Source organism: Ovis canadensis, chromosome 10, assembly GCF_042477335.2.
Source record: "Ovis canadensis isolate MfBH-ARS-UI-01 breed Bighorn chromosome 10, ARS-UI_OviCan_v2, whole genome shotgun sequence".
Taxonomy (NCBI): Eukaryota; Metazoa; Chordata; class Mammalia; order Artiodactyla; family Bovidae; genus Ovis; species Ovis canadensis.
Window position 1 is genome coordinate 46,931,022 of NC_091254.1, and position 25,504 is coordinate 46,956,525.

At 46.0% G+C, this 25,504-nt stretch overlaps 1 protein-coding gene across 2 annotated transcripts in view; it reads left to right on the forward strand.

Annotated features, from left to right (window-relative positions):
* Positions 1–1,083: 1,083 nt before the first annotated feature.
* The window catches only part of USP12 (ubiquitin specific peptidase 12), a 58,241-nt gene continuing 33,820 nt past the window's right edge, over positions 1,084–25,504 (forward strand). The window contains exon 1 of one of the 2 annotated variants that reach the window (XM_069602253.1): positions 1,084–1,466. In XM_069602253.1, coding sequence (XP_069458354.1) covers positions 1,419–1,466 — 48 coding nt within the window. In that variant the 5' untranslated portion in view covers positions 1,084–1,418. Of the gene's footprint in view, positions 1,467–2,851; positions 2,972–25,504 lie in introns of those variants that run through there. The other variant, XM_069602252.1, reaches the window with a different exon arrangement.

Genomic DNA, 25,504 nt, shown 5'->3' on the forward strand with positions numbered 1-25,504 from the left:
GAGCACACAAGCAGGCTAATACAATAATTTATATTCTATTAACTTGAACTTCTTTCTCAAATAGGAAGACGTGAAGCTGCCCTGCCTGACAGGAAGCACAGGGTGAAATTATGCATTTTACAAAAGCAGAAAATGGTAACTGTTCTCCTGGCTAACACCAGCTTCACCATTTCTCACAGGACCTTTTTCTCACTTGCAGGACTACTTGTCCCTGGGAACATCATCGTCACTGCTGGGTTGAGATCTTTCCTATTTTGCAACTCGACTTTCAGAACAAATATATTTAGAAACTATATTTGTAACCAAATTCTAAATTTATGGCCAACAAGCAGGCAGGAAAGCAGCTTCGCCCCCTTCCTTGTAATTTACCTTTCTTGATTCAAAGAGCTAAATATATATAGTTTCTTCTTTGCCCCTTTCACGTTTATTGAATTAATTTGTCTTTCGCTAAATCATGGTGTTTTGACCCAGGTTATTCACCCAAAGTGTGTAAAAAGAGACAAACCACCTTGCATTTTTGCCGTTTGGGATGCTGGATGACCTGGGCTATTTTAACAGTCCAGAAGCAGGTTTCCCCCCACTGCACCCAGGATTATCGAGACCGCCCCTCAGTTTTCTGGCTGGGCAGTGGCGGCTAGCTGTTCCCTCGGCCGTGGTAGAAGCTGGAGGTCAGCTCCTTTCAGGATGGACGCTAGTCATCCCCGCGCCCCTCTTCGTCCCTCACCCGAAGCGCAGGCTCTAGGACCGCGAGGGCCGCGGACGGAAGGCGGTGCCGCTCGAGCCCCGCCCCGGCCGAGCGCGGGGTGGAGCCGGCGCGGGAGTTCCCAGAGCGGCGCGTTCAGGGAGGCGGAGGGAGGTGTTCGCGGGAGAGGGCGGGCCCGGCGCGGGAGTGGGCGGGGCTCGCGGCGGCGGGCGAGGCTCGCTGCTGTGGGCGGGGCCGGCACGGGAGAGGGCGGGGTGCGCGGCGGTGGGGGCGCGCCGGCGGCGGGCGGGGCCGGCGAAGGAGTGGGCAGGGCGCGCGGAGGTGGGAGGGGCGGGGCGGTGCCTGTGGTGGTGGGCGGGGCGGGCGCGCCGCCAGGCCGCGCATCTGCTGGGCAGGCCGGGCATTAGGGCCTCGGCGGAGCCCGCTCCCCAGCGCGCTGGGCGGGGTGCGCGGCGGGCAGGCGCGGGCCGCGAGGTAGCGGCTGCGCCCTGCGCCTGGGAGGAGCCGGGGGCGGGCGGGCGGCCGGCAGGCGGGGGCTGGGGCCCGCGGCGGGGAGTGCCGGAGCGCCGGCGGCGAAAGCGGCAGCGGCGGCTGAGCAGCCTCGGTGCGTGGGTCCGCGGAGGCTCGGGGTCGGCCCGCGGTGTGAGCGGGCGGCCCGGCTGCCTCCCTCCCCGCCCGCCGCCGCCGCGATTGGGTGGAAGATGGCGCTGGGCGGATGGAAATCCTAATGACGGTCTCCAAACTCGCCTCCATCTGTACCATGGTAGGTACGGCGGGCGGGCGGCCCGCGTCCCCGCCCTTGCCGCCCGCGGGGCCTAGCGCGGGGCCGGCCGGGGGCGGTTGGACGGCGCGGCCCGAGCGCGGGCGGAGCGGCCCCGGGGCGCGCGTGGGCAGGGAGGGGCGCGGGCCGGCGGTGCTCCCGATCGCCGCGGCTCTGGGGGGCCGGAGGCGGGAGCACGCGCGTGGTGTCCCCGCCTTTGCGTCCGGAGCGCGCGGGGCCGCGGCGGGGTAGGCAAGTCCCGCTGCCGGCCCGCGCGCACGGAAGTCGGCGCAGGTCTGCTCTCCGCGCCCTGGCGAGGCCGCGTCCCCTCGCCGGGCCCGGGGGACGGGTGTGTGTGTGTGTGTGTGTGCGCGCGAACAGGGAAACTTTCAAGTGCTGTCGAAACTGACCCCCCCTCCTCCCCTCACCGTGTCTCCTCCTCGGAGGTGACCGAGCTCCCTGGTTTGGAGCTGGGGAGTCTTGTCCGGGAATGCCCGCCGATCCTGAGAACAGCTTAAGCGTTCCTGTCGTTTGTTTACTTGAACGCACCAGACGCATCGGTGTGTGACTTGGAAGTATTTCTGTGCGGGAACTGACGGCAGCATCGCTGTCTTGTGTCGTGTCGGGGATTTTTAAGTAGAAGGGGAAAAGAGCTTCAGGGGAAAAGAGCTCCTGCCTCGTGGACAAGTCCCGAGTTAAGCAGAGCAAGTGTGCGTTTAAATCTTGGTGTTCTGTGCTTGGCCAGGGTACCCGTTGTCACTTCACACGGTGGGGGCGAATTCGTTTCCTTAGCTCCTCATGACTTTTACATCTGGCGATCTCTCTGGCGATCTTAGTTATGAGCCGTCTCAGGAAAAAAAAAAAAAAGTTATTCTTCTACCACGTGGGCCTAGCGATCTCGTTTATTAAAGACTCCTGCAGTCTTTCCTTCTGTTTTACGCCTTCCCAGCCCTTTTTGTGCCTGTGGGAGATTCCCCCCGCCCCCCACCAGCTGTCTTCCTCGTATGGGTGGTACATTTCCTGTACCTTTCTTTAAGGAGCTTCGAATCCGATCGGAAAGATGGCTTTTAGCCGCAGATTTCTGAACTGCACTCTGAGAACCAGTATTTTTAAAAATGGCTGAAATCAGGTGGGATTAAAATCTACAGTATTAAAGACATCACGCTGAAGAATGAATCATGAAGAGTCCATTTCAAGTGGATGTTTTTTCGCACAGTTCACATTTTAGGAAAGCATTGATGTTAAAGGGACCGTATTAAAGGATGATTTCCAAGGGTCAGGTAGATAAATTACGTTTAGATGTGTCAGTTATCATCTTACTCTGTTTCAGAAAGAATGTGATAATTAAGTCTTTGAAAATGATAATCTTGATAATCTCGCCAGATTGCTGAGCCTGCACAGACCACCGAGCCTGCACAGATTGCCGGGTCATGGTTCCCTGTCAAAGTCTAGAGTTTCTGGAGAGATGTGTCTGTCTTACTGACTGCTCATCCACTCCAGTATTTCAGGTATACATTTAGCACCTACTTCGTGCAGGAGGGTGTGCTGAGCACTGGGGATACAGCAGCAGTCAAGTGGGACTCTTGCTTTCAGGGTTGTTTACCTTCTACTTAAGGGAAACATGCATCATTCACATCAACGAATTTATAGATGCGCTAGTCACATTAAGAAAATGAGGCAGAGCAATTTGCCATGTCAAACACTGAGTGGGATCTTGATCTCAAGAACCTTATGCTCTGGAGTTCTTCCTAGGGCTTCTGCTCTGGTGCATTAATTGCATGTAGTGTGATGTGTGTATTGTTGGCAAATACAGAAACATCAGTGCTCAGCCAAATGAGATTGCTCCTGAAGCAGTGTTAAAATTGGGTGTGTCAGTGTTCATATTTGAATAAAAACTCTGACGCTGTCCGAGATAGGGTTGAACATCTCAAAGTAGCCTGCAGTCTTTTGCTTAAGGAGGACTTCAGCCTATCTTCTGAGATATCACCAAGTAGACAACCAAGAAAAGAAAAGTATTTACCTGTGTGCCTTTGTAGATTTCTGGCGCATTCACAGCTCTCTCTCAAGCGGGTAGCCTTACTTGAATAATCTTACACCTGTCCATCCCCAGCCTTCATCCCCACTCATGTCTTTTCACAGCATTTTTTTAATCTCAGTGGTACTTCTCACATTGCTGCTGCTGCTGCTGCTGCTAAGTTGCTTCAGTCGTGTCCGACTCTGTGCGACCCCATAGAGGCAGCCCACCAGGCTCCTCTGTCCCTGGAATTCTCCAGGCAAGAACACTGGCTATGTTGTAAAGTTTTCTCTTACCGCCTTATTATAATAGATTGTAAAGGCCTTAAGCAGAGGGACTGTTGTTTATTTGTTCAGTTTGGTAGAGCACTACCTTCTGCGGACAGTCAAGAGTTTCTCTGGGTCCCTTCCATCCCATGCTAATGTCTGGGGGGAGTGCGTTTGGCTAAACGTGGCTGAGATTGAGGTTGTGTGTTGGGTGGTGGGAGGAGGGGGCTGGATCTCTTAGAGAATCAGCAACTGTGAAAACATTTATAGTGAGTTGACATTTTATTCTATAAATAATAAAGTTGACAGAATTTTATTTCACCTGTGACAAAAGGCACTTGGGCAAATCAGCAGTCCCGTGATTGGATTAAGTACCTGTTAAAAGCGAATCTCTTCCGAAGTGTCTTCTCCTAGATCACTGTTCTGCTGGCACGAGAATGTTAGTCAAGTTTGTTGCTCTTAAATCAATGTTGCAGCTTAATCGAGTGAGGGATTGCATTTAGGCTGCAGGGAAGCCATCTGCAGGGTGCCTCTAGAAACCCCTCTTATTTATGATGTCCAGGAAGTAATTTCAGTATTGCATGATGCTTGTTTTGCCGCCAAAGTAGCTTCCAACTTGAGGGCCTGGCACGGAGTATTTACCTAATATTTAACATTGTACTTCATCGTGGTGAAATGATGGGAAAGTGACAAATGCACGCAGAGGGGCAGCCTGCGTTGTGAAATGAAGCGAAGTTGTAGAACAACTTGTAGCGGCCGGGACCAGGTGACCGCACGGGTCAGGGCCATCAGGAAGCTCAGTAGTGGGGGCGCTGGGGGTGTGAGAGGCATCTAGGCTTGTTTGGGTTGTAGGAGTCCTGGCCGGGGAGGGGGCATGGGCCGGGGCTTGAGTAAAGGAGAAGTTGTGGCAAAGGAATGTGGTAGGCGGTGGGATGGCCTGGCTTCTTGCCCGTCCCCAGTCCCTGGGGTCGGCTAGGTCCCCTGGAACATGGGACTGCTGAGCCAAGACCATAGTCTGCAGCTTGGTGTGTGACAAGTTTGCTTTGAAAAAGGCGTGGGAATCTTGAAACTGACTGTACTTACTGCAGGAAAGTCGCAGGTGAGGCTGGCTGCTTGTCTTTTCTTATTGAGTCTCACTGGGGTCACTCACCCATGGTACCTTGTTCATGGGAGTGAGGCTGTGGGGTAGGCTCTTCTTGTAGTCTGAATATTCTATTAAATAATAACATTCTGTGTTCCTTCTTAGGAAATAGGGTAGATGTGCTGTGCTTAGTTGCTCAGTCATGTCTGACTCTGCAACCCTGTGGACTGTAGCCCATGGGAATTCTCCAGGCAAGAAGACTGGTGTGGGTTGCCATTCCCTTCTCCAGGGGATCTTCCTGACCCAGGGATCGAACCCAGGTCTCCTGCGTTGCAGACTGATTATTTACCATCTGAGCCACCAGGGAAGGGTGGATGTAGTTCTTTTATTAGCGAAATATTTAATTAATTTTTATCTATATTTTAGTAGTAAAACTAGTGTTTCTGTGACAGGAATATTTAAAGTGAGTTGCTGTTGGTTTTCTAATTTTGCTGTGTTTAATGTTAACTTAGGAGGGATGAAAACTTCAAAAATAAGGAGTCTTCTGTCATATAATTGGTTGGATAGGAAATGTTTGAACATGTGTTTGAGGACCTTAGTGGAGAAATCATTGAGAATAAGTTTTATTTAAGCTGGCTGATCTCAATTTGGCCAGAATACTTACTGGGCATAAAAAATTATTTTCATTATAGAAAATTTGGAAAATATTCTATTAAAAAGAATTTGGAAACTCTGAAGGCAGCAGAAAATTTACTTAACCCCCCCGCCCCCCAGCTTGTTTTGTCCTTTTTTTTTACAAAAAAAATCATCTATTTTTGGCTGCTCTGGGTCTTTGTTGCTGCCCGAGGGCGTTCTCTAGTTGCAGTGCGCAGAGTTCTCATTGTGGTGGCTTCTCTTGTTGTGGAGCCACAACCCAGAAGTTGTGGTGCATCTGCTTTAGTTGCCTGAGGTATGTGAGATCTTCCACCATCAGGGATCGAACCCTCGAACCTGTGTCTCCTGCGTTAGCAGGCAGATTCTTTACAACTGAGCCACCAGCCTCCCTTTAAAGTCAGTTTAACAGAAGCTTTCCTGAAAGTTTTACTGTCTCCAGAAAGATTATGTAAGCATTTGTTTATTTAGCATTGATTTGTTTCCAGCAATCTTCATTTTTTAGGTTTAAAAGATCTGATTTTGTTTTGATTTCTCTCTCAGTAGCTCCGTTCTAGAAGCTTAATATAGTATTTTATAATGTGTCCTACCGCATGGTATAATTAAAAAGAGCAGTTGGACCAGAAGGAAAACTCTAGTCCAGATTTTGACATTTAGATCTGCGCATATGGGAAAGTCTCTTAAAACTTTCCGAGTTCATTTTTCTCATCTGTAAAATAAAGGGGTTGGACTAGACACTAATAAATATTCCTTCTGTGGTTTTTTTCCTTCTAGATGTAAAACTCAGTATTCTCTAATCCTTTTAGAGTTTTTAAATGACTGTTGATTTCATCATTTGGGGAATGTTAATCATGTTTAATTAATTCTACTTTTTGGCCCCCTTCACCCAGTTCTCTTCACACTTCACCCTTGTCGCCTCTGGCAGCCACCACTCCTGTTTTCTGTATCTATGAGCCTCGTTTTTTTTTTAAAGATGCCACATATAAGTGAGTTTATATGGTATTTGTCTGTCTGACTTATTTCACTTGGCATAATAACCATAATATCCATTCATGTTGTTGGAAATGGCAAGATTTTTTTTAGTGGTTGAGTAACATTCCATTGTATACATACACCTCATGTTCTTTATCCATTCATCCATTGATGAACAACCTCATGTTCTTTATCCATTCGTCCATTGATGAACATTTAGATTGTTTTTTCCATATCTTGGCTATTGTAAATAGTGCTGCACTGAACATAGGGGTCCATTTATCTTTTTGGATTAGTGTTCTCATCTTATGTGATAAATGTCCAGAAGAGCAATTGCTGGATCATATGGTAGTTCTATTTTTAATTTTTTGAGGAGCCTCCATATTGTTTTCCATAGTTGCTGTATCAACTTACATTCCTGCCAACAGTGAGCAGTGATTCTGTTTTCTGCACGTCCACACCAACACTTGTTATTTTTTGTCTTTTTGACACATTCTAACAGGTGTGAGGTGATACTTCCTTGTGGTTTTGATTTGTATTTCTCTGGTGATTAATGATGTAGAGTATCTTTTCATGTAACTTTTGGCAAATGTGTAGGTGTTTTTTTCAAAAGATGTCTGTTGAAATCTTCTGCCTGCTTTGTAATCGGATTGGCTTTTTGCTATTGATTTGTATTAGTTCTTTCATATATTTTGGATATTAGTCCCTTAGCAGATATATGATTTACAGTAGTTTCTCCTGTTCAGTAGGTTGCATCTGATCATGTTTTAGATAACATGAAGAGCATGGAATTAGATATAGTTAAATATGGATTATACCTAGTTTGCTAATTTTTAAAAAATGTTGTGGAATTTATGGATAATTATGGTCCAAAGTAAATGTTTCTTCTTTCAAAAGCATTTAGTGGAGGTTAGCGATATCACCATTTTATACATTAAGGGCCTCAATCCACATAGCTGTTTACTTATTTTTGACATTTTTTTCTTTTCCGATACCATTTTTTAAAGTAAGATTTTTGAATTGCTCCCCTTTTTGAGGGCTTTCCTGGTGGCTCAGATGGTAAGGAATCCACCTGCAATGCAAGAGACCTAGGTTCAATCCTTGGGTCAGGAAGATCCCCTGAAGAAGGAAATGGCAACCTGCTCCAGTGTTCTTGCCTGGAGAATCCCATGGACAGAGGAGCCCTTGCATCCATCAGGTTGCAAACAGTCGGACATGACTGAGTGATGAGCAGGCACAAGCCCTTTTTGATATTCCACATTTATTTTCATGAGTGTGAATCTGATCTTGGACAAATTAGTTCTCTGTACCACAATTTTCTTATCTGTAAAATCAGGGTGAAATAATGTTCACTTTATAGGGTTCTAGAATGGTACTGGCCCATGACTAATCATCTGATGTGTTTGTAGTTATTATTATTACCTTTGTAAAGTGGTTTGCTTCTAGTTGATGACAGGTTGGCAAATACTAGTAACCAAAAGGGAAATCTTTTAAATAAAATGCAGTTATTTTAGTTCATTTTCATCATAAGAAACATGAGTTTATTAATAGTATGTGCTTCTGAGAAAGCACACAGTTATTTTGAAGTTAAGTGGGTTAGATCATAATATTCAAACTAAGAACGTGGATTGTCTTTTTTCGCCTGTTTTGAGTAGTTTGTAGGAACTACTGCTTTTGGCTGGGAATAAAAATGTTCTAAATTTGCGACATTTTCAAGCATGTTTGAGAAGTTTAGATAAGTTGGGAATAGTACTTTGAGAAGAAAAGTCTTATTTTTTATGCTGAAAAAAAGCACACCAACTTGTCATCATTGGTAGAATGAAGTTTGTGTTTTAAAGTCAGCTTCAGGCCTTATTTCCTTTTGGATTTTCCTGTTCTTTCCTGGGGCCACATTGTTGCATTTGATTCCTTCATGCTGCCTCGGTCCCCTACCAGGGTGACACTTCTTGTTGGCCTGTGGTGCAGTTACTGAACCCACTTTTTGAAGAGGATTGTTGAAATATCTGTAAAATGCTTTGTGTTGGAAGAAAAAGATAAATGCCAGGTATAACGGTGAGTTACATGAGATGCTGAATCAAGAATCCAGAGACCCAGTACTGTTGAAAATACCCATATAGAAGTCGTCATCATTTAAAACCTTATGCACAGAATTTATATTAGAAGGAGACGAGAGAGATGGTTTGTATACATAATTCATCTTGGAAGAAAAACCCTGAAGTCTACTTTCCCAGAAATAATCAAGAATTTTGTGATGGTGTGAAGTACACGATATTTAATATAGAATGTGATTGTGTGAGTGGCTGTGGGTCTTCATAATCCTGTGTGTTCACTGGCTTATCCTTTGCTGCTGCGGCTTCCAAAGAAAGATCAACTTTTTCTCAGAGTTGTGTGACGTCTATAGAATGATGTCGAAGCTTGCTTTGGACCTCCATCTGTAGTAATCCACACATCGAAAGCTGCAGGCCGGTAAAAATTCTTTTCCAGCTCAGAACAAGATGTGGATATTTTTCCAGTGCCAGCTGACAGATATTCTTACTGAAATGCTGCATAGGTTCAGGGACCAACCCTGTACTTCCTACTTGTGAATAGTGGTCTCATCATGGTATATTTTAAAGGAGTTAGAATATTGTTGCCTTTGATTTTATTTTAGTGCTTTTTCTTTCAGTGACCTAAGCCAGGCTTCTTCCTGATGCTCAGTGTGTAAATGCTTTTCATGGAAGGCATGATGGGTTTATTCTTTTTAAGCCAATAGCGATATGTTCTTTTTTGTTCCCCCCTGTAAAGAGTGCCTTTTCTTCATAAGCGCTTTGAGGAAGTGTTCACAGGGACCTGCATGCTGTCAGGGTACATGTGGTACTGAGAATATGGAGAAGAGCATGATGAGCTCTGGTCTCACAGGAGCTTCCCGTTCAGTGTGTCCCGAATAGGTCATAGTTGTGCCCAGGGAGAAATCCTCTTGGCTGCTGGGCAACCAGGAGCTGTCTGGATTGACCAGAGACCCTTAACCAGTTGCATCCAGAAAAGAACCCGCCTGCCAGTGCAGGAGACATAGGAGACGTGGGTTCGGTCCCTGGGTTGGGAAGATCCCTTAGAGGGGGAAATGGCAGCACACTCCAGTATTCTTGCCTGGAGAATCCCATGGACAGAGGAGCCTGGCGGGGCTACAGTCCAGGAGGCCACAAAGAGTCGGACACAACTGAAACAACTTGGCAGACAAGTACGCGTGAGAATAGTCTCACCTGTATGTTCCTGTGGGCTCCACACTTAGTACCCACTGTGTGTACCAAGATGAGAAAAAGGTCGAGAAGGAGGCCAGACGTATCCAGCACGTCAGGAGTGAGTAATAATCAGTGTGTGAAAGAGGAAATGGTCGTTTCTCCCTGGGAGAGAGACACGGGCTTGGGGAGGAAACCTCTCGGAAGAGATCGGAACGTTGTGCGGTTGCTGTTGTTCAGTCTCCCAGTTGTGTCCGACTCTTTGCGATCCCATGGACTGCAGCACGCCAGGCTTCCCTGTCCTCCAGTATCTCCCGGAATTTGCTCAGATTCGTGTCCAGTGAGTCAGTGATGCTCTGTAACCATCTCATCCTCTGCTGCCCCCTTCTCTTGCCCTCAGTCTTTCCCAGCATCAGGGTCTTTTCCAGTGAGTCGACTCTTTGCATCAGGGTCTTTTCCAGTGAGTCGACTCTTTGCATCAGGTGGCCAAAGTATTGGAGCTTCAGTTTCAGCATCAGTCCTTCCAGTGAATATTCAGGGTTGAATTTAGTGCAAGGAAGTCAGTCATTGTGTTGCCAGGAAGAGAGGGGATTCCAGAAGTGAGCAGAGGTGCAGCCTCCTGGGATCTGCATTTATCCTGAGAAGGTATAAGTTCAGAGGAGAGTTGGGATAAAGGGGTAGTGGAGTTGATAAAGGCACATTGGTAAATTTTACTACATTGATTGTTAAAAAGTTGTTTTTAAAAAAATATAGTGACAATAACATGATGAAGTAGAAGGGACTATTTAATGGTAGTTAAAAACTTGTTAAAAGTCTTGTCCCCTATCCACAAAACCTCCCAAGAAACAGTTTTAGAAAATTTAAAGTTGTATATGCATGGTAAAAATTAAGGCTAAATATATACCTACACAAGAAATGATTTTCCTTGTTTCCAAACTAGCTGAAACTTTATCACTCAAATTCTGAGGGCAGGAAAACAGGAAAGACAAGATTGGGGAAAAAAAAAAAAGAGGATAAACAGAAAACCAAAGTAAAATGGAAGAAATAAGCTGTTTTATTATAATAAATCTAAATGGATTAAATTCATCTGTATTATAGTGAAGGAACTATCAGATTACATAAAGAACAACATATTGCTGAAAAACCTTTGTAAAACAAAAGGGCAATGTGTATAACAATAACACAACACTATCACCACGTCTAAGAACTTAATGTACAGATAGGTTTTCTAGATATTTTAAGATCATTTAGTCCTTTTTTGTTAGTCTCATACTCCTTCTCACATCTGTCATCTTTAAGATCCTTTCAGAGCAAGGAAAGCTCAGGGAATATTAGCCCCACTTTCACAGAGTACAAAAACAAGCTTCAAGTCGTCCCCAACGTGACTGGGGATGAGATCCATGTTTCTTGAGTCCCTAGTCCGTGATGGTATCTACAGGGCAATACGTTGCCTCTTTCATGGTTGAGATAAAATTGTTTTTCTTTCCTTCTTAAACAAGAATTTGGGAATTTTTTTTTGTTCCTAATTTCTAAGCTTCTGTGTGTGTGTGTGTGTAGCTTTGAGTCCCACTCCACTTACTAACTATGTGTGTTTGGATGGACCACTTACTGTGAGATGGAATCATTCTCCCCATTAGATCAAATGAGAGAATGAATGCCTGTGAAGGGAGATGATCGACGTGGAACTGCTTTCTTTGCACTGGAAACATAAATGGAGATCCCCGTGGTGGTTGGTGATGGGCATTCGTCCTCAGGGGCAGAGGGCGGGGCGTGTCTGGCCACCTGGGCTGTGGCATGGCAGCGGGCTCCCAGGTTCCCTTTGACGAAGTAGAAGTCAGCGCAGAGTTTGAAAATGAGTATTTTAGTGATCCTGGTCTTGTGGTGCTCAGGTAACTGATGAAGCACAATTTCAGGTTCTCTTTCATTAAAAAAGTCTTTTAGGAACTTATGGTTCACAGACCTTTTTTTTCTTTTCTTTTTTTTCTAATGAGGCATCTGTGGGCTTGCCTCTCCTATAGCACGCAGTTCTTTGCCGAGTTATTCGTGCTGTGAGGGAGCTGTTTCCTTGTGATGTCACCTAGCTTCTTGTTGCTTCCTTCTAGTGGCATTTTTTTTTTTAAGTCTAAAATTATAGTGACTCAATTGTGTTGATCTCTATAGTGTTCATCTACCTGGGTTTTTCAGGAATGCCTGAAAAGAGAGCTTTAGTAATTCTTTCAAATTAGGCTTGTAGAAAGAGAGCCCATCCAGGCACAAAGAAAGGAAGCAATGGAATAAGTCCTAGGGGCAAGGAAAGAAGAAAATAAGAGCCCCCTATTCTCTGGAGTGGAAAATATGTTTATAATGTGAGATCCTGTAGACAAAAACATTTCCTCTGCTCTGAACCTCAGTCCAGAAAGCTGGCCACTGTCATTTTGCAAAATTTTTTTTTTCTTTTTTCCCTAGAATGTTGTTCCACAGTTTTTTTTTTTTTTTTGGTTTGTTTGCTTTCCCTGACGTTGGGACGATTCCCTGGTGTTTAATCTGCTTCACGCAGGTGCTCTTCTGCAGGACGATCAAGGTGGTACCTTGGGGTGGCAGTTGGTACTTTACAGTTTGCATGAGGAAGATGTGTCTTGAAATAGCAGAGGAAGGGTGTTCTGGTTTCTACCGAACAAGACAGTATGTTTAGACGGTTTCAGACTTCGGCCGTGAATGACGTAGCTTTGGTTCATCCAGGAGCAGGTGAGAAATGGAAATCAAGTGTTCTCTGTGTCCCCCTGAGGGAATCGGGGTTACTAAAGGTGAACAGAAGTCAGAACAGTTTTGAAATGTCAAAGGCTCAAAACTAGATACAGTTGATCAAAAACGAAACCCCAGGTACTGTATTAATGACTCTGCTAGGCAAATTTATTATTTTTGTTTTCATTAATTTGCATGTTATTCTTTAAAAAAACAGTTCATCCTTTTTTTTTTTTCCAAGACTAGTTTCTCTAGTTTACTAGTGAGTTTCATTTGTTTTTGCTGCATATTTTAACTCGAAGGAGGCTTACATCTCTCTCCCAGGGGACGCAGCCAGCCCACAGGACGGTTCCCCTCCCTGGTTAAGTAGGTGCCCCAGGGGAGCTGGTCAGCCCAGCAGGAGAAACCTAGAGGCACCTGTGAGTGCTCTAGTGGGTTTTCCCTGTAAAAATCCAGCTCTCGCCCCATGAGCATGCTTGCAAATCTGCCTCGTCTTCTTGTTTGAAGACATTGATACATTGCCCTTTTTGACCGAAAAGTGGACTCTCTTACCTTTTCTCATCTCTGCTTGTGGTTTGTTTTTATTTTTGTCCTTTCGAGGTGGCGTTGCTGCCTCTCACGTGTCCTCCCGCCTCTCCCTCGTGGTTGCAGTGTTTCACCCCAGATGTCATCTTCTCTCCTTTTCGCTCCTGGAACTGCGCTGTGGTTCTTATACCACTCCTGTATATAGTGTTAGTGATGAGCTGGCTCATCTCCGTGGTCACTTTCGAGGCAGGGTGGTGCCTCTCTCTTGTCTTCCCACCTCTCCCCTCGTGTGTTAGACATGGGGTGGTAGATACGCCTCTGAGGTTGCATAAATTGTTTTGAACTATCAAAATGAGGATTTTAAAAGGGAGCACCTTTTGCATGCGTTACCCCACCTCCTCAGCCTTGCTCCTGCTGAGAAGTCAACTGTCAGTCTTGGTGTCCCTTCTAAGTGAATCGTCCTTTTTCTCACGCTGCTTTGAATTTTTTCTCCTTGTCTTTGACTTTCAGTGTTTTCACTATCACATGCCTGGTTGTGGGTCTGTGTGTTTATGACCTATAGATTCTTAAGTTTGGGTTTATGTTAAATGCCTATACAGTTCAGTTGAAAGTTTGTTTTTTTTTTAGGGGGGTACATTTCAGTTATATCAACTTCATAGGCCAGAGTGGTTAAATTCATTCAAAATCATTGTGTCTCAACCAAGAATATATTACTGCAGTTAAATATTACAAACATTCTCACAGAAGACATTCTTAAGAAAATTGGAAGCAAACTAAAATGAAATGATAGTATGAATTTCTTTCATGAGTTGTATATTGGCATGCCTTTAGACTAGCCTCGCTGAGTATTTATGCTACAGATGATATTGCTCGGTGTGAGCTCCTTGGAAAGGCAGTGCTCTTGAGGGTGTCCTGCATGCTTATGGGATAGCGTATTAGCTTCGTAGGGCTTCTGTAACAGGAGCTGCAAACTGAATGGATTAGAACAAGGGAAATTTATTGTCTTACAGTCTGGAGGCCAGAGTCCAAGTCCAGGGTCTTGACAGTGTACTGCCCCCTTGGAAGGTGCTGGGCTCCCCCCAACTGCCGCCAGCATCTGAGAGCCTCACTTGGAAGTCTGAGCCTCGGGTGTCCCGTGGCTTGTCAATGGCCACCTTCCCCTGGGTCCCTTCACATCATTTTTCCTCTATGTGTGTCCATGTCTCAATTCCCCTTTTTAAAAGGACACCAGTCATACTGAATTGGAGTTCACCTTAGTGACCTCATTCTAGCTTGATTACTTCTGTAAAGACTCAGTTTTTAAATAAGGTCACAATCCACGCTGCTGTGAGTTAAGTTTTACATATATGTTTTTTTTTTTTTTTTTTGGTGGGGAGGGCGGGAGTGGACACAGTTCAGTTCATAACGGGTGGCTTAAAAACATTGCCATCTCAGTCCTTTCAGAAATCAGATAGGGACTTAAAGAGCTGTAGTTTTTTGGTGGTGAGGGAGGAGCAACCAGTTTAAGTGTCTTTTAAACTAACTAGTGTAAATACCTCTAACGTCACTTGTGAGCCAAGATTGGACCTGTGCAGTGGTGGACACTTAATATTGCATTAAACCAGTGATGGCTGACAGTTTCTGGAAGTGGATGTAGTTGGCTAGCCGTGTGGGTTTTTTTCCTTTGTGACTGATCACTTGCTACCTGCCTTCGTGGGAGCTTCCCACTCCCAAGTCTTTCACAGATGTGTGATGTTTTCTTTTAGTTACATGGATACTTGCTAAGAAATTGTACTGTCTTAGTGATTATAACAGGAAAAAAATGTGATGGACAGCAATGTGTAAAGAAGCCAAAAGTCGCCAGTAACCCGTTAATCATTTACTCGTGTTTGATAACATGTTTTTGTATCTCTCTTGGTCTTTTCCATACATGGCAGACATGATTTTTTTTTTTCAGACATGATTTTTAAAGCACAGTTTGTATTATTAAATATGCTCTTACCATCTTGTGGGTAATTGAGTTAATTATTAATGCCAGTGCTCTCATAGCAGACGTTTTATTTGCTCTTGTATCTTTCTATTCTCTGACCTCTTGGGAACCAAGATGTTTTCGTTGTTTCTCATTCTCTCTTCTGACAGCCAGAGTCTGGTATTACAGGTTTATAGTTTTGGAGTTTAAAAAGAACCTTTTGACAACTGGCCCTTTACAGTTAGTATGTGGTACAGGGGAGCTAAATCTGAGGTCCTGATATTTCACAGTGATGAGCAGATTCTGAATGAGCTCCTTAAGCATCGTGTTTTAGGTTGAAGCTCAGTGGGAGCTAGTGTAAGTTATTATTAATTTGTCCTTCCTTCTGAAAAGCTGCCAAACTGGAACGGCAAGCATTGGAATAGAGTGGTTATGCAGGAAGTCTCCAGCCAACAGACTGATTTCCAGAGGTCTTTTTGAAAGTCAAGTCGATTGGTGCTCATTGGCTGTCCGCCGGAAACAGTGTATATAATTTAGTTCCTTAGCCAAACGGATAAGGCCTGTTTTAGCCCGAGTGCTACTGTGGTTCAGCCACATTATGACACGTGGTTCATGCAGAGGGGCTGCTGTTGCCACCTGGGAAGGTGGGACTCAGTCTCATGTTTTTGCTGCCTGTTGGTTTTCAAGAAGACTCCCTGGGGAAGGTCTTGCACTATGACAGTGATCTGAGGCGGACCTGACATTGGGGAGGGGTGTGATGAGAGGGGAGCTCTGTGACTCTGACCCGCGTTGTGCTTTCCCCTCCGCTGCTTATTAGTTGCAGCCGTGGGACTATTGCCTTCAACCCTTGAGTTTATTTTCTGTATAAAGTGGGACCCACATAATGTGCGTAATAGCTGGGTAGTGCTAGCTGCATGCTTGTCATTATTCTAAGCCCTTTGCATACATGAATCCATTTAGTTTTCAAGGTAGCTCCGTGGGGTTGGAACTGTTGTTGTCCTTTAGGGATGGAGAAAGTGAAAGTCGTTCAGTCATGTCTGACTCTTTGTGACCCCATGTACAGTCCATGGAATTCTCCAGGCCAGAATACTGGAATGGGTAGCTGTGCCCTTCTCCAGGGGATATTCCCAACCCAGGGATCGAATCCAGGTCTCCTGAATTGCAGGCGGATTCTTTACCAGCTGAGCCAACAGGGAAGCAAACTGAGGCACAAAAAGCTGAAGGAGTTTTCCTACCGTCATGCAGATCTAGGGTTCAGATCCCTCGAGTCTGGGTCGAGCCTTAGTTTATAACTGTCTCACTTAACCGCTTGTCCAGAAGCACTGCTCTGAGGTTACTGGGGGGCTTGCTGGTGGCTCAGTGGTAAAATACCCACTGGCTATGTAGGAGACGTGAATTAGATCCCTGGCTTGGGAAGATCCTTTGGAGAAGGAAATGACAACCCACCCCAGTGTTCTTCCCCAGCAAATCCCAAGAACAGAGGAGCCTGGCGGGCTAGAGTCCATGTGGTGGCGAAGAGTTAGACACAGCTAAGCGACTGCGCATGCACGCATGAGCTTACTAGGAGGAGTAAATGAGATAGTGTGTCGGGGGTCTGGTTCAGTAAATGTGAGCTCCCTTCTTCAGCTCTTTACTGGTCTTTGAGGAACCCTGTGTATTCATGGCTGACTGTATACTCAATCAAATTGTGAATTCCCTGTATCAGCGAGGTAAATTTTAGTAACATAGTAGTACTTCGCTTGACCTGTCTGCACATTACCTTCTTATTGGAGGTGGAAATCCCCAGTCAAAATTCAGGCACTTTTGGGGTGAGTGGAAAGGGAGGGACAGACCCTAGGAAGGGTCTCCCCAGGACATGGTAGAGTCGCTTGGTGTCAGGCATCATTGGCGGCTGGAAAGTCTGAGGCGTCAGAGCACTTTACGCTGTGGGGGTAGGGCCATCTCTCTGTGGTGGTTCTGAGTTGCACTTAGCTCTTTAGTTTAGGTTCTAGTGGGAGAAATTAACCTTTCGATTAAAAGTTATGTGTTCAACAAAGGAATTGAATTCTAAGTGGGCAGATTCTGACGGATCATCTCAAAATCAGGGCCTCCTTTGACCTGACAAATCCATTTCTCACCTGTGACAAGCCATGGTAGTTTTCTAATGCTGTCTGTCATGTACAACATAGTACCTGTGTGTGACTTCACCTGCATTTATATATATCCTAAGATCTGCTGGAGGAGGGCATGGCAGTTCATGCCACTATTCTTAACCTGGAGAATTCCATGCACAGAGGAGCCTGGTGGGCTACAGTCCAGCAGGGGTCACAAAGAGTTGGATGCAAATGAAGAGACTTAGCACGCACGTACCACATAAAATAATTTAAAGTGGGCCTAGGGCTTCCCTGGTGGCTCAGATGGTAAAGTGTCTGCCTGCAATGTGGGAGATCTGGGTTCGACCCCTGGCCAGGAAGATCCCCTGGAGAAGGAAACAGCAACCCACTCCAGTACCCTTGCCTAGACAATCCAATGAACAGAGGGGTCCTGTAGGCTACAGTCCATGGGGTTCCAGAGAGTCAGGCACGACTGAGTGACTTCACTTGGGTGTGTGGAATTGCTGTAGGAAAGCTCTGTCTTTCTAAAGAAGTTTCTGACATTAAAGTTTTATTTAAGAACAGCTGTTTTAGAAAGTTTTATACACGTGTGTAACACAAGCTGGAGGAACCTTACTACTGGGGTAGGAATATTGGATGTAGCAGCATTACAGAAATTAATCTTCCTCCATTAGATGTAAACTAAGGAAAGCTCTGTTGAATGTGTCTGCAGCTTAAATGTTATATTTTGATCTGTACGCTGAACTTCTTTACCAAAGAAAATCGTTAATCTGGGCAAAGTCCAGCAGAATGTTAATGGTAATAGATAGAGATGTGTAGTGTGTTCAAGTTGGAGCAAACTGAAAAGAATGAAAGGTGCAGTCGTGCTTGGGACGATAATGATTTAAGGTGTAGAATGTGAAAACGAGGCTGCAGACCATTCTCGTCTCACCTGGAGCCCTCTGGGACTGAAATGTGTGCTGACACCTGGCCCACACTGTCTCAGGCAGAGCAGGGCATCCCGCAGGGTCAACGTCGATCTCTCTGTTGTATTCTGGAGTTCCAGAATCAGTGTTTCTTTAAACTCAAGAGATGGAATGATGGCAAAACTGAAGGGGCGAACACTGCACAAACTGTGCCAAATGTAGAGCTTCAGAATTGAAGATCGTCACGAAGTTCCCAGCGTAAACCAGCATGTGCTTGTCATCGAGCAGATCCACTGCCAGGTGAGGCTCTGATGAGAACTGACCTCTGGCCAGAGCACCAACTGCAGCCTTGCAGAGGGCACAGGTTGGAGGGGCCTGGCTTTTGACCGGCTGTCTATAGGAGACAACCCTCAGCACCGAGAGGTCACCTCCAGTTCCTGGCTGTGGGACCTCTCCATGGGACCCCTCCGCCATGTAGCCCTCCCGTCCACCTGGCCCCCCTCTGTCCTGGGATGGTCCTTTCAGCACCGGGTAGCCTGTTCCTTCAGGGCCAGTCAGTGAGTCAGACAGCACACCAGAGAGCGGTGCAGAGTCTTCTACAACCAAAGAATCGTCGTCCCATGACCTTCATCAGATTCTGTTGGTTAGAAGCAAGTTGCCGGCCCTTCCTGCAGTCGAGGGGAGCCCTTTTACTCTGTCTACCGCAGTGATGCCTTCCCAGCAACTTGTCAGTGTGAAGTCAGCCTGGCTGAGGCTTGTTTCTCCCCTTGCTTCCTTGCTTGGTAAATGTCCCACTTGTGATTATTTTCTGTGAAGGGGCCACCTCTTTCTAAATGAATCCGTGATCTGAATCACTTCTTTGCCAGTTCATCATGTTTCCCATTCTGTTTTAACCAAGCACAGCCTTCTTTCCTAAAGAAAAGCGGACGTTTCTTGGGTCAGCGCGTCATGTTGCGTGCTGCCGTGCACCATCCGCAGTCTGCAGCCCAGAGTGTCTCTTGACCAGCCTGTATCTTCTTCCTTCCCACCTGCTGTAAACCTCCTGGATTATTTTGAGGTGAATCCCAGGTACCATGTTATCACTGAAATTAACTTTTCCTTTTGGGCCCTGGTTCTCCTCTCCTACGCTGTGGGTACCCTGCAAATAGGGATTGCCTCATCCACATCTTGCTTTGTCCTGGTGGTGCCAAGTGGGTAGGCAGCTACACACACGTGTGCAAGGTCATTTCAGAATCCCCATTGCTTTCCACATGGATTTGTGGTGGCGAAGCAGTCCTTTGATAACAAGACTCCGCAGTAACTCAGGCCTGTGGTGGGAAGATTCCTAGACGGAATCCTGCCTGAGTTCTAGCCGGAAGGAACCCCGTTCACACAAAGCTTGTGTGTTCCGGGTGGGGGAGACGTGTCCTGGCTCCCTCTCCAGCGTGCTCCTGGCTGCACTTGTTGATGTATGGTTGTATCCTCTGTAGAGGCCAGCGGATATCTTAGGATTTGTGTATTTCATAGACCTCAGTGGCTAAGCGTTTATGTAAATGTTTGGAGGTGCAGCTGAGACCATAAAGCATTACCTGTATTCAGTTGATAAATTTTGTTACACTTAGGGATCTGAGATAGGAGAAAAACAAACTGTGAATGTTTTCATTCATTTTATGATGCCTCTTCGTTCATCTTCAGGCTGCTTATAGGTGCCTCTAGCAGCAGCGTTTTGTTCCTGATGTCTCTGTGTCATCTGGGCCAGCTTGTCTGCATTGCATCTCCTTTCTCGTTTAAGTGCATCACATGTAAGTCTCTCTTTACGACGCTGGTGGCTACTGTGGCTTGGGATGGCATTCCTCTTCACAGAATATGGATCACTGTTTTTTGTCTGCTTGTTTGCTGATGTCCCCACATAATATATCACTAATTGCTGACCTAGTCTCTTCTTTATAAAAGTGATTTTTAAAAGACTATTTATTTTATTTATTTGGCTGCACTGGGTCTTAGCTGTGGCATGTGGCATCTAGTTCTCAGAACAGGGATCAAACCCAGGCTCCCTGCATTGGGAGCTTGAAGTCTTAGCCACTGGACCCCCAGGGCAGCTCCCTGTAAAAGTGATTTTAAAGCTTTGTTAGAACATCCATCACATTCTGTTATGAGGTCACGTCTCTAGCATTACAAAATTATGTTCAAGTTGTGTTCAAGTTCCTTACTTCTTCTCTAGAGGAATTAGAATTACTGTTTGTTGGGGTTGTTTCAGACTTCCTCAGCTTACTCTTCGCTGTTCAGAACGAAGTAACTGTGCGAATATTTTTGGTAGTAGGAAAGACTTTAGGGGACCTGAATGGAGAGCAGGCCCCTGTTCTCTGGGATTTGGGGGAGGGGGCACCATGTATCTGAGCAGGTGATGTATGTGCTCACCTTGGACTCAGGTTTCCCTCCTCAGCCTGAATAGAGGAGACCCATTCCCCACCTCTGTGTCAGTTTCAGAATATAGTGGAAGATGATTCTAGACGGCAGACCAAACGTGATCAGGACATTTTTGAAGCTGAGTCCCCTTTGGTCTGCATACTGCTTCTCCCATGTCCTATCCTGTGGGAATCAGCATCGCTATAAAGAGCAGTGCTTTAGTCCTTTTCTTTGTGGTGTGGTGGCACAGTCATAGTGTGACTAATAAAATAAGTTTTTAAATTTGTTCTAATTTATAAAAACTATTCTGAAGTAGATAATGGATCTATGAGTTTCTTTTACATTTCTGGAGGTAACAAGAAAGCTTTGTTGGAAGTGACTGCAGGGAACAGCGGTCCGAGTGGAACAGCCTTTGCTGTGGGGTGCGAGTTTCCGCTGAGATTGGTTTAGCGCCAAGGACTCCTTTCATGACTGTAGATGTTTATTAGCAGAGCTTGCTATAGGATTTAGATATATTAGTGTTGTGTGGCACGCAGACTACTGGAAGCAATACTATGCTTGTTAATATAAAAACTCTTCCTTTATACGAGATCCGCTATAAAGGACCCTGAGGCCAGTGTGAGCACGCGCACGTCTGCCTCTTCAGTGGCACCATCTGTGGGAGTCACAGAAAGGTGTGTCTGCGTGCGTGTGCTGAGTGGCTGGCTGTTGGTGCTTCGTCCGTTGAACTGCAATAGAGCTAGAGGGTGAGCGGCGTTACCGAAGCACCAGGTCCTTTGAGGGATTCCTAGAGGACTGGAAAGTAGTGATGGGAAAGAAAAGAAGCAAAAAACAGACCAGCCAGCCGTGGTCTTCCCCAGAGAGCCCCGGTGGAAGCTTGCGCTTGGAATCTGCCGTTCACGGTTGGCTGTGGCTGAGACGCCGTCACCATGGTAATCGCATCTAGCCTCTGGCTTGGGAGAGCTGGGTCAGGGAGCCTTCTCACTTCCTATTGACTCAGAGTAGTGAGCATGTGGGGTCAGGCCAGAGACCTGGTCTTTGCAGAGAGTGGCTGACCTTCTGTCTGGGGGTGGGTGGACTGGCCGTTAGGGCTGGGGAGAGAGCAGGGACCAGCATGTGACGGGCTGGGTCCCTGCAGACCTAGGGCCACACCAGGGTGCAGCCACCCCCGCGCCCCCTGGCACTATGCCTCCCTCTCCCTCCCAGCTCTTTCAGGACCCGTGGGGAGGAATCCCAACCAGAGATGCAGATGCTGGCCATCTTTCTTTCACAAGTTGAATCTGCTAAGCGGGGGTTTCCAGACACTTAAGGGAAACTGGGGAGTGAGAAAGAGAACAGGAAACTGGAAAGGTTCTCCTTTAAGTGACAATAGTTAAATGTCCAAGGGGCATGTGTCTGTTCCTTAGGTTTTTTTCTTGTTGACTTTCCTGAACTGTCTTTGTCGCAGCGATGATTCGTTTTTGTTTTTTGATAGTTACTTGTAAAGTTTTGCTGCCTTTGTAACTCACTTTTTCTTACGTCGAAGTTACTCAACGTCTTTTTGTCTGCTTTCGAGTTGAGCTCCCGGGCAGCATTGGCTGCCCTCCAAGCCGCTGTCTGTGGAGCTCCTGTGTTGTGAGTGAAGTGTGGTGGCTGAATTGTCACAGAAGCAAATGTGAGTGGTCCAGGCTTTCCCCAGGTAAACAGGTAGTAGGGATGGGGAGGAAGGAGAGACATAAAAGGAGAGTTTCACAGCAGTAATTTACCTGCTTTATGAGATTGGTAAATCTGGCTGGAGAGTTAAATATAGAATTACTAGATTCCCTAAAGCGATCTTATACCCAGTAATTCGTAATAAAAACTGGGAGGTGGCGTGGGGAAGGAGAACCAGAGGTGTGTGTGTGCCAGTTTCTCATTTGCAGAGCAGGTTTAAAGCTGGTGACGAGACATCTGTAATTTACGGCTGTGATAATAACCACTGTAGAGCTGAAACCAAGCTGTTAGCAGCCGGTGTCTCTGGGGAAAGGAACGAAGGGAGGGGGCGACCAATAACACCTTAGTTTTACTCTCTACCCTCTGCACTTAGCGTTGTTTTCAGTGTATGAACTTGCAGTATTTATTAAATAAGGTGTTACATGAGGCGCACAAAAGGGATTTGGCGCTTGTTCTAGTATTTATTACCACTGTCCAGGGGGTGCTAACTTAAGACTTTCGGATAAAGAGCTATGTGTTTTCTTTAACCTGCCCAGTAGCTTCCAAAACAAAGTACAAGTGAGGTAGTTCGCTGTCTTCTGTTGGAATTTTCCGTTGTGTTGTTCCGTTTGGTTGAAACCATCACTTGAGTGACTGATGCTTCTGATAGCCTTACAAAGGGCAGCTTCACTCTCGTTGTTTGCTTTCCAGCCCCATGAGCTTGGCAGAGTAGGTATTTTCCTGTATTAGGAGGTGCAGAGACCACACCGGCCTTGGTGTCTTGTCTGGAGGTGGTGCTGAGCTTGGGCTCAAACTCTGTCCCGGATTCCCGGCCCCTACACAGGATCTCTGTAGCATTCTCAAACTCAGGCTCCCACTCCCATTTCTCCCTGCATTTGGAACATTGTGTTCTAGTTGTATTTAACATACGTAAGCCTGTGTTTATTTTGAAAGGTGAGTTTGGTTGAGGTTTTTTAGCAGTGCCACGCATGACACTGGGTGTCACTCAGCCTCTGGACCACACTTGCTCTCTGCCCTGCTGTCCCCATCCTTCCTCAGACAGCAGTGCCTCCCGGAATTTTCCCTATGTCTTTATTTTGCACTCTTGTAGCTAGCTCAGTCAGAGCAGTGGAAGGTAGGTATTGTTTGCTTCAAGGTTTAATTCATCTTTTTGGGCTTGTGACACTAAACAAGCAAGGCTTGGCCTTATCTGATCCTCATGCTGAGGTTTTTTACCCAAGAAATTATGGATTTCGGTAGTGACTTGCTCTCCAGGAAAACGATGGTGGGGGAGGACGCGTGATTAACTCTTGTCTTGGGATCCCAGTGTGATAGCCTTGACCCTTAATCACGAGGTCCTTTCCTTAAAATTGTGGTCAGATATATATAACAACAACAAAAAAATTGCCATTTGAGTTAATCTTATGTACAGACTTCAGTAACATTAATTACATTCGCCGTGGTGTGCAGCTGTCAGCACTGTCTTGTTCTAGAATGCTTTCATCACCCCAGCCGCAGCTCCACCGCCATCCAGTAGAGCTCCCCATTCCTCCCTGTCTGCAGACTTTGCTTAATCTAAAGTTGATCCACTTTCTGTCTTCTGTGAATTTGCCCAGTGGAGGTGTTCCGTGTCCGTGGAACCCTACACTATTTGTCCTCTTGGGTGTGGCTGATTTCACTTAGCATAATGTTTTCAAAGGTTATGCGTGTCGTGGCATGAATCGGTACTTCATTTCTTTTTTATGGCCCAATGATACTCCATTGTATTAGTCGACGTTTTGTGTATCTGTTCCTCTCTTGATGGGCATTTGGGGTTCTTTCTACCTTTTGCCTTTAATGACTAATGCTGTTGTGAATGTTGACATTCCTGTTTTCAGACCTTTTGGATATATACCTAGGATTGAAATTGTTGAGCCATATGGGAATGCCATATTAAATTTTTGGAGGAACCACTAAGTTTCTTCACGTCTTCACCACCGCTTGTTGTTTTCCATTTTCCCCCCTTGATTCTGGCCAATTTGATGGGTGTGAAGTGGCGCCTTGTGATTTCGATTTGCATGTCCCTAGTGAGTAGTGAGACAGAGCAGCTTTAAATGTACTTGTTTTCCATTTGTGTGTCATCTTTGGAGAAATGTCAGTTCGAGTCACTTGCCTATTTTTTGGTTGGTTGTTTTTTTTGTTCTTGAGTTGTAAGAGCGCTTTATTCTGGGTGTTTATCCCACTTGGTCATGGTCGGTAATCCTTTTAATATGTCACTGAATTTGGCTCACTAGTGCTTTGTTGAGGTTTCTGCATCTGTATTCATAAGGGATAGCGCCTGTAGGTTATAGTGTCTTAGTCTAGCTTCAGAGTCAGGGTGATGCTGGTTTCATAAAATGAGAAAGTGTTCTGCCCTCATTTTTTCCAAAGGGTTTTAAAGCCTGTGGTTGTACGTCTTCCGACATAGTTAATGCTGAGGGTTTTTCAGCTGAACAGTGGTGGTGGAGGGCCTGACCCCAGGAACTTCCCGCTGTGTCTCCTCTGTGACGTCTTTCCATTCTGCGGGGTGTTTTGGACAGGACTCCACGCGGTGCCAGCTGCAGTCAGTTCTTTTCTGTGTCTAACAGATATTTCAGTTTGATGATAATTTTAGTTTTTATTATAGTTAGCCCCTGGAATCTGGAGTATGAACCCTGTTGTTTCAGTAACAGAATAATTCAGTCAGTCAATAATTTACATAGTTTTGATTTCACTTTAGCTTAATAGTACATTGTAGCTGGATGGTGATTTTCCTTGCAGGAGTATGAGGGACTTTTCACATAGTTCACTTTACTGTAACACAGGATTTGGGGGAAACAGAGGGGTTCATGTTTTTGTAAGTGGGGAAAGGTTACTCCCCATTTTCTGATTGAGCAGTTTGGCAGTTAGACCTAATATATGTGTACTTGAATATTGGAACAGAAGTCTCACAAACCACCGTTTACTCTCTCAGTAGGGAGAGTCACTGTGACCTCTTCAGCATCACTGAAAAGGGAGCAGCGGTCGTGATACTCTGCTTATTTACTGAGAGCTGCGACCTTTTTGGTTCTCAGATGCTTATTGAGGTTCATCTTTTCTAAAGGACTACAGCTTTGGGATGACTTTTAGGATGCCTGAGACTGAGAGTATGGAAATGGTTTGTTTTCTCATGAAAATGTTTGTTGTCTCTGGTTTAGTGTCAGGGTACAGTATCTGGGTTAGTGTTGGGGCACGGCGTACCTCTGGGTTAGCGCTGGGGCGCGGCGCCTCTGGGTTAGCATCGGGGTACAGTCTCTGGTTAGTTGTCGGGGCATGGCATCTCTGGTTTAGGTACGGTGTCTCTGGGTTAGTGCCAGGGCACTGCGTACCTGGTTTAGTGCCGGGCATGGCGCCTCTGGTTTAGTGTCGGGCACAGCGTCTCTGGGTTAATGTCGGGGTATGGCGTCTCTGGGTTAGTGTTGGGGCACGGCATCTCTGGTTTAGGTACAGCATCTCTGGGTTAGTGCCAGGGCACGGCATACCTGGTTTAGTGTCGGGGCACGGCATCTCTGGTTTAGTGTCGGGGCACAGCATCTCTGGGTTAGTGTCGGGGCACGG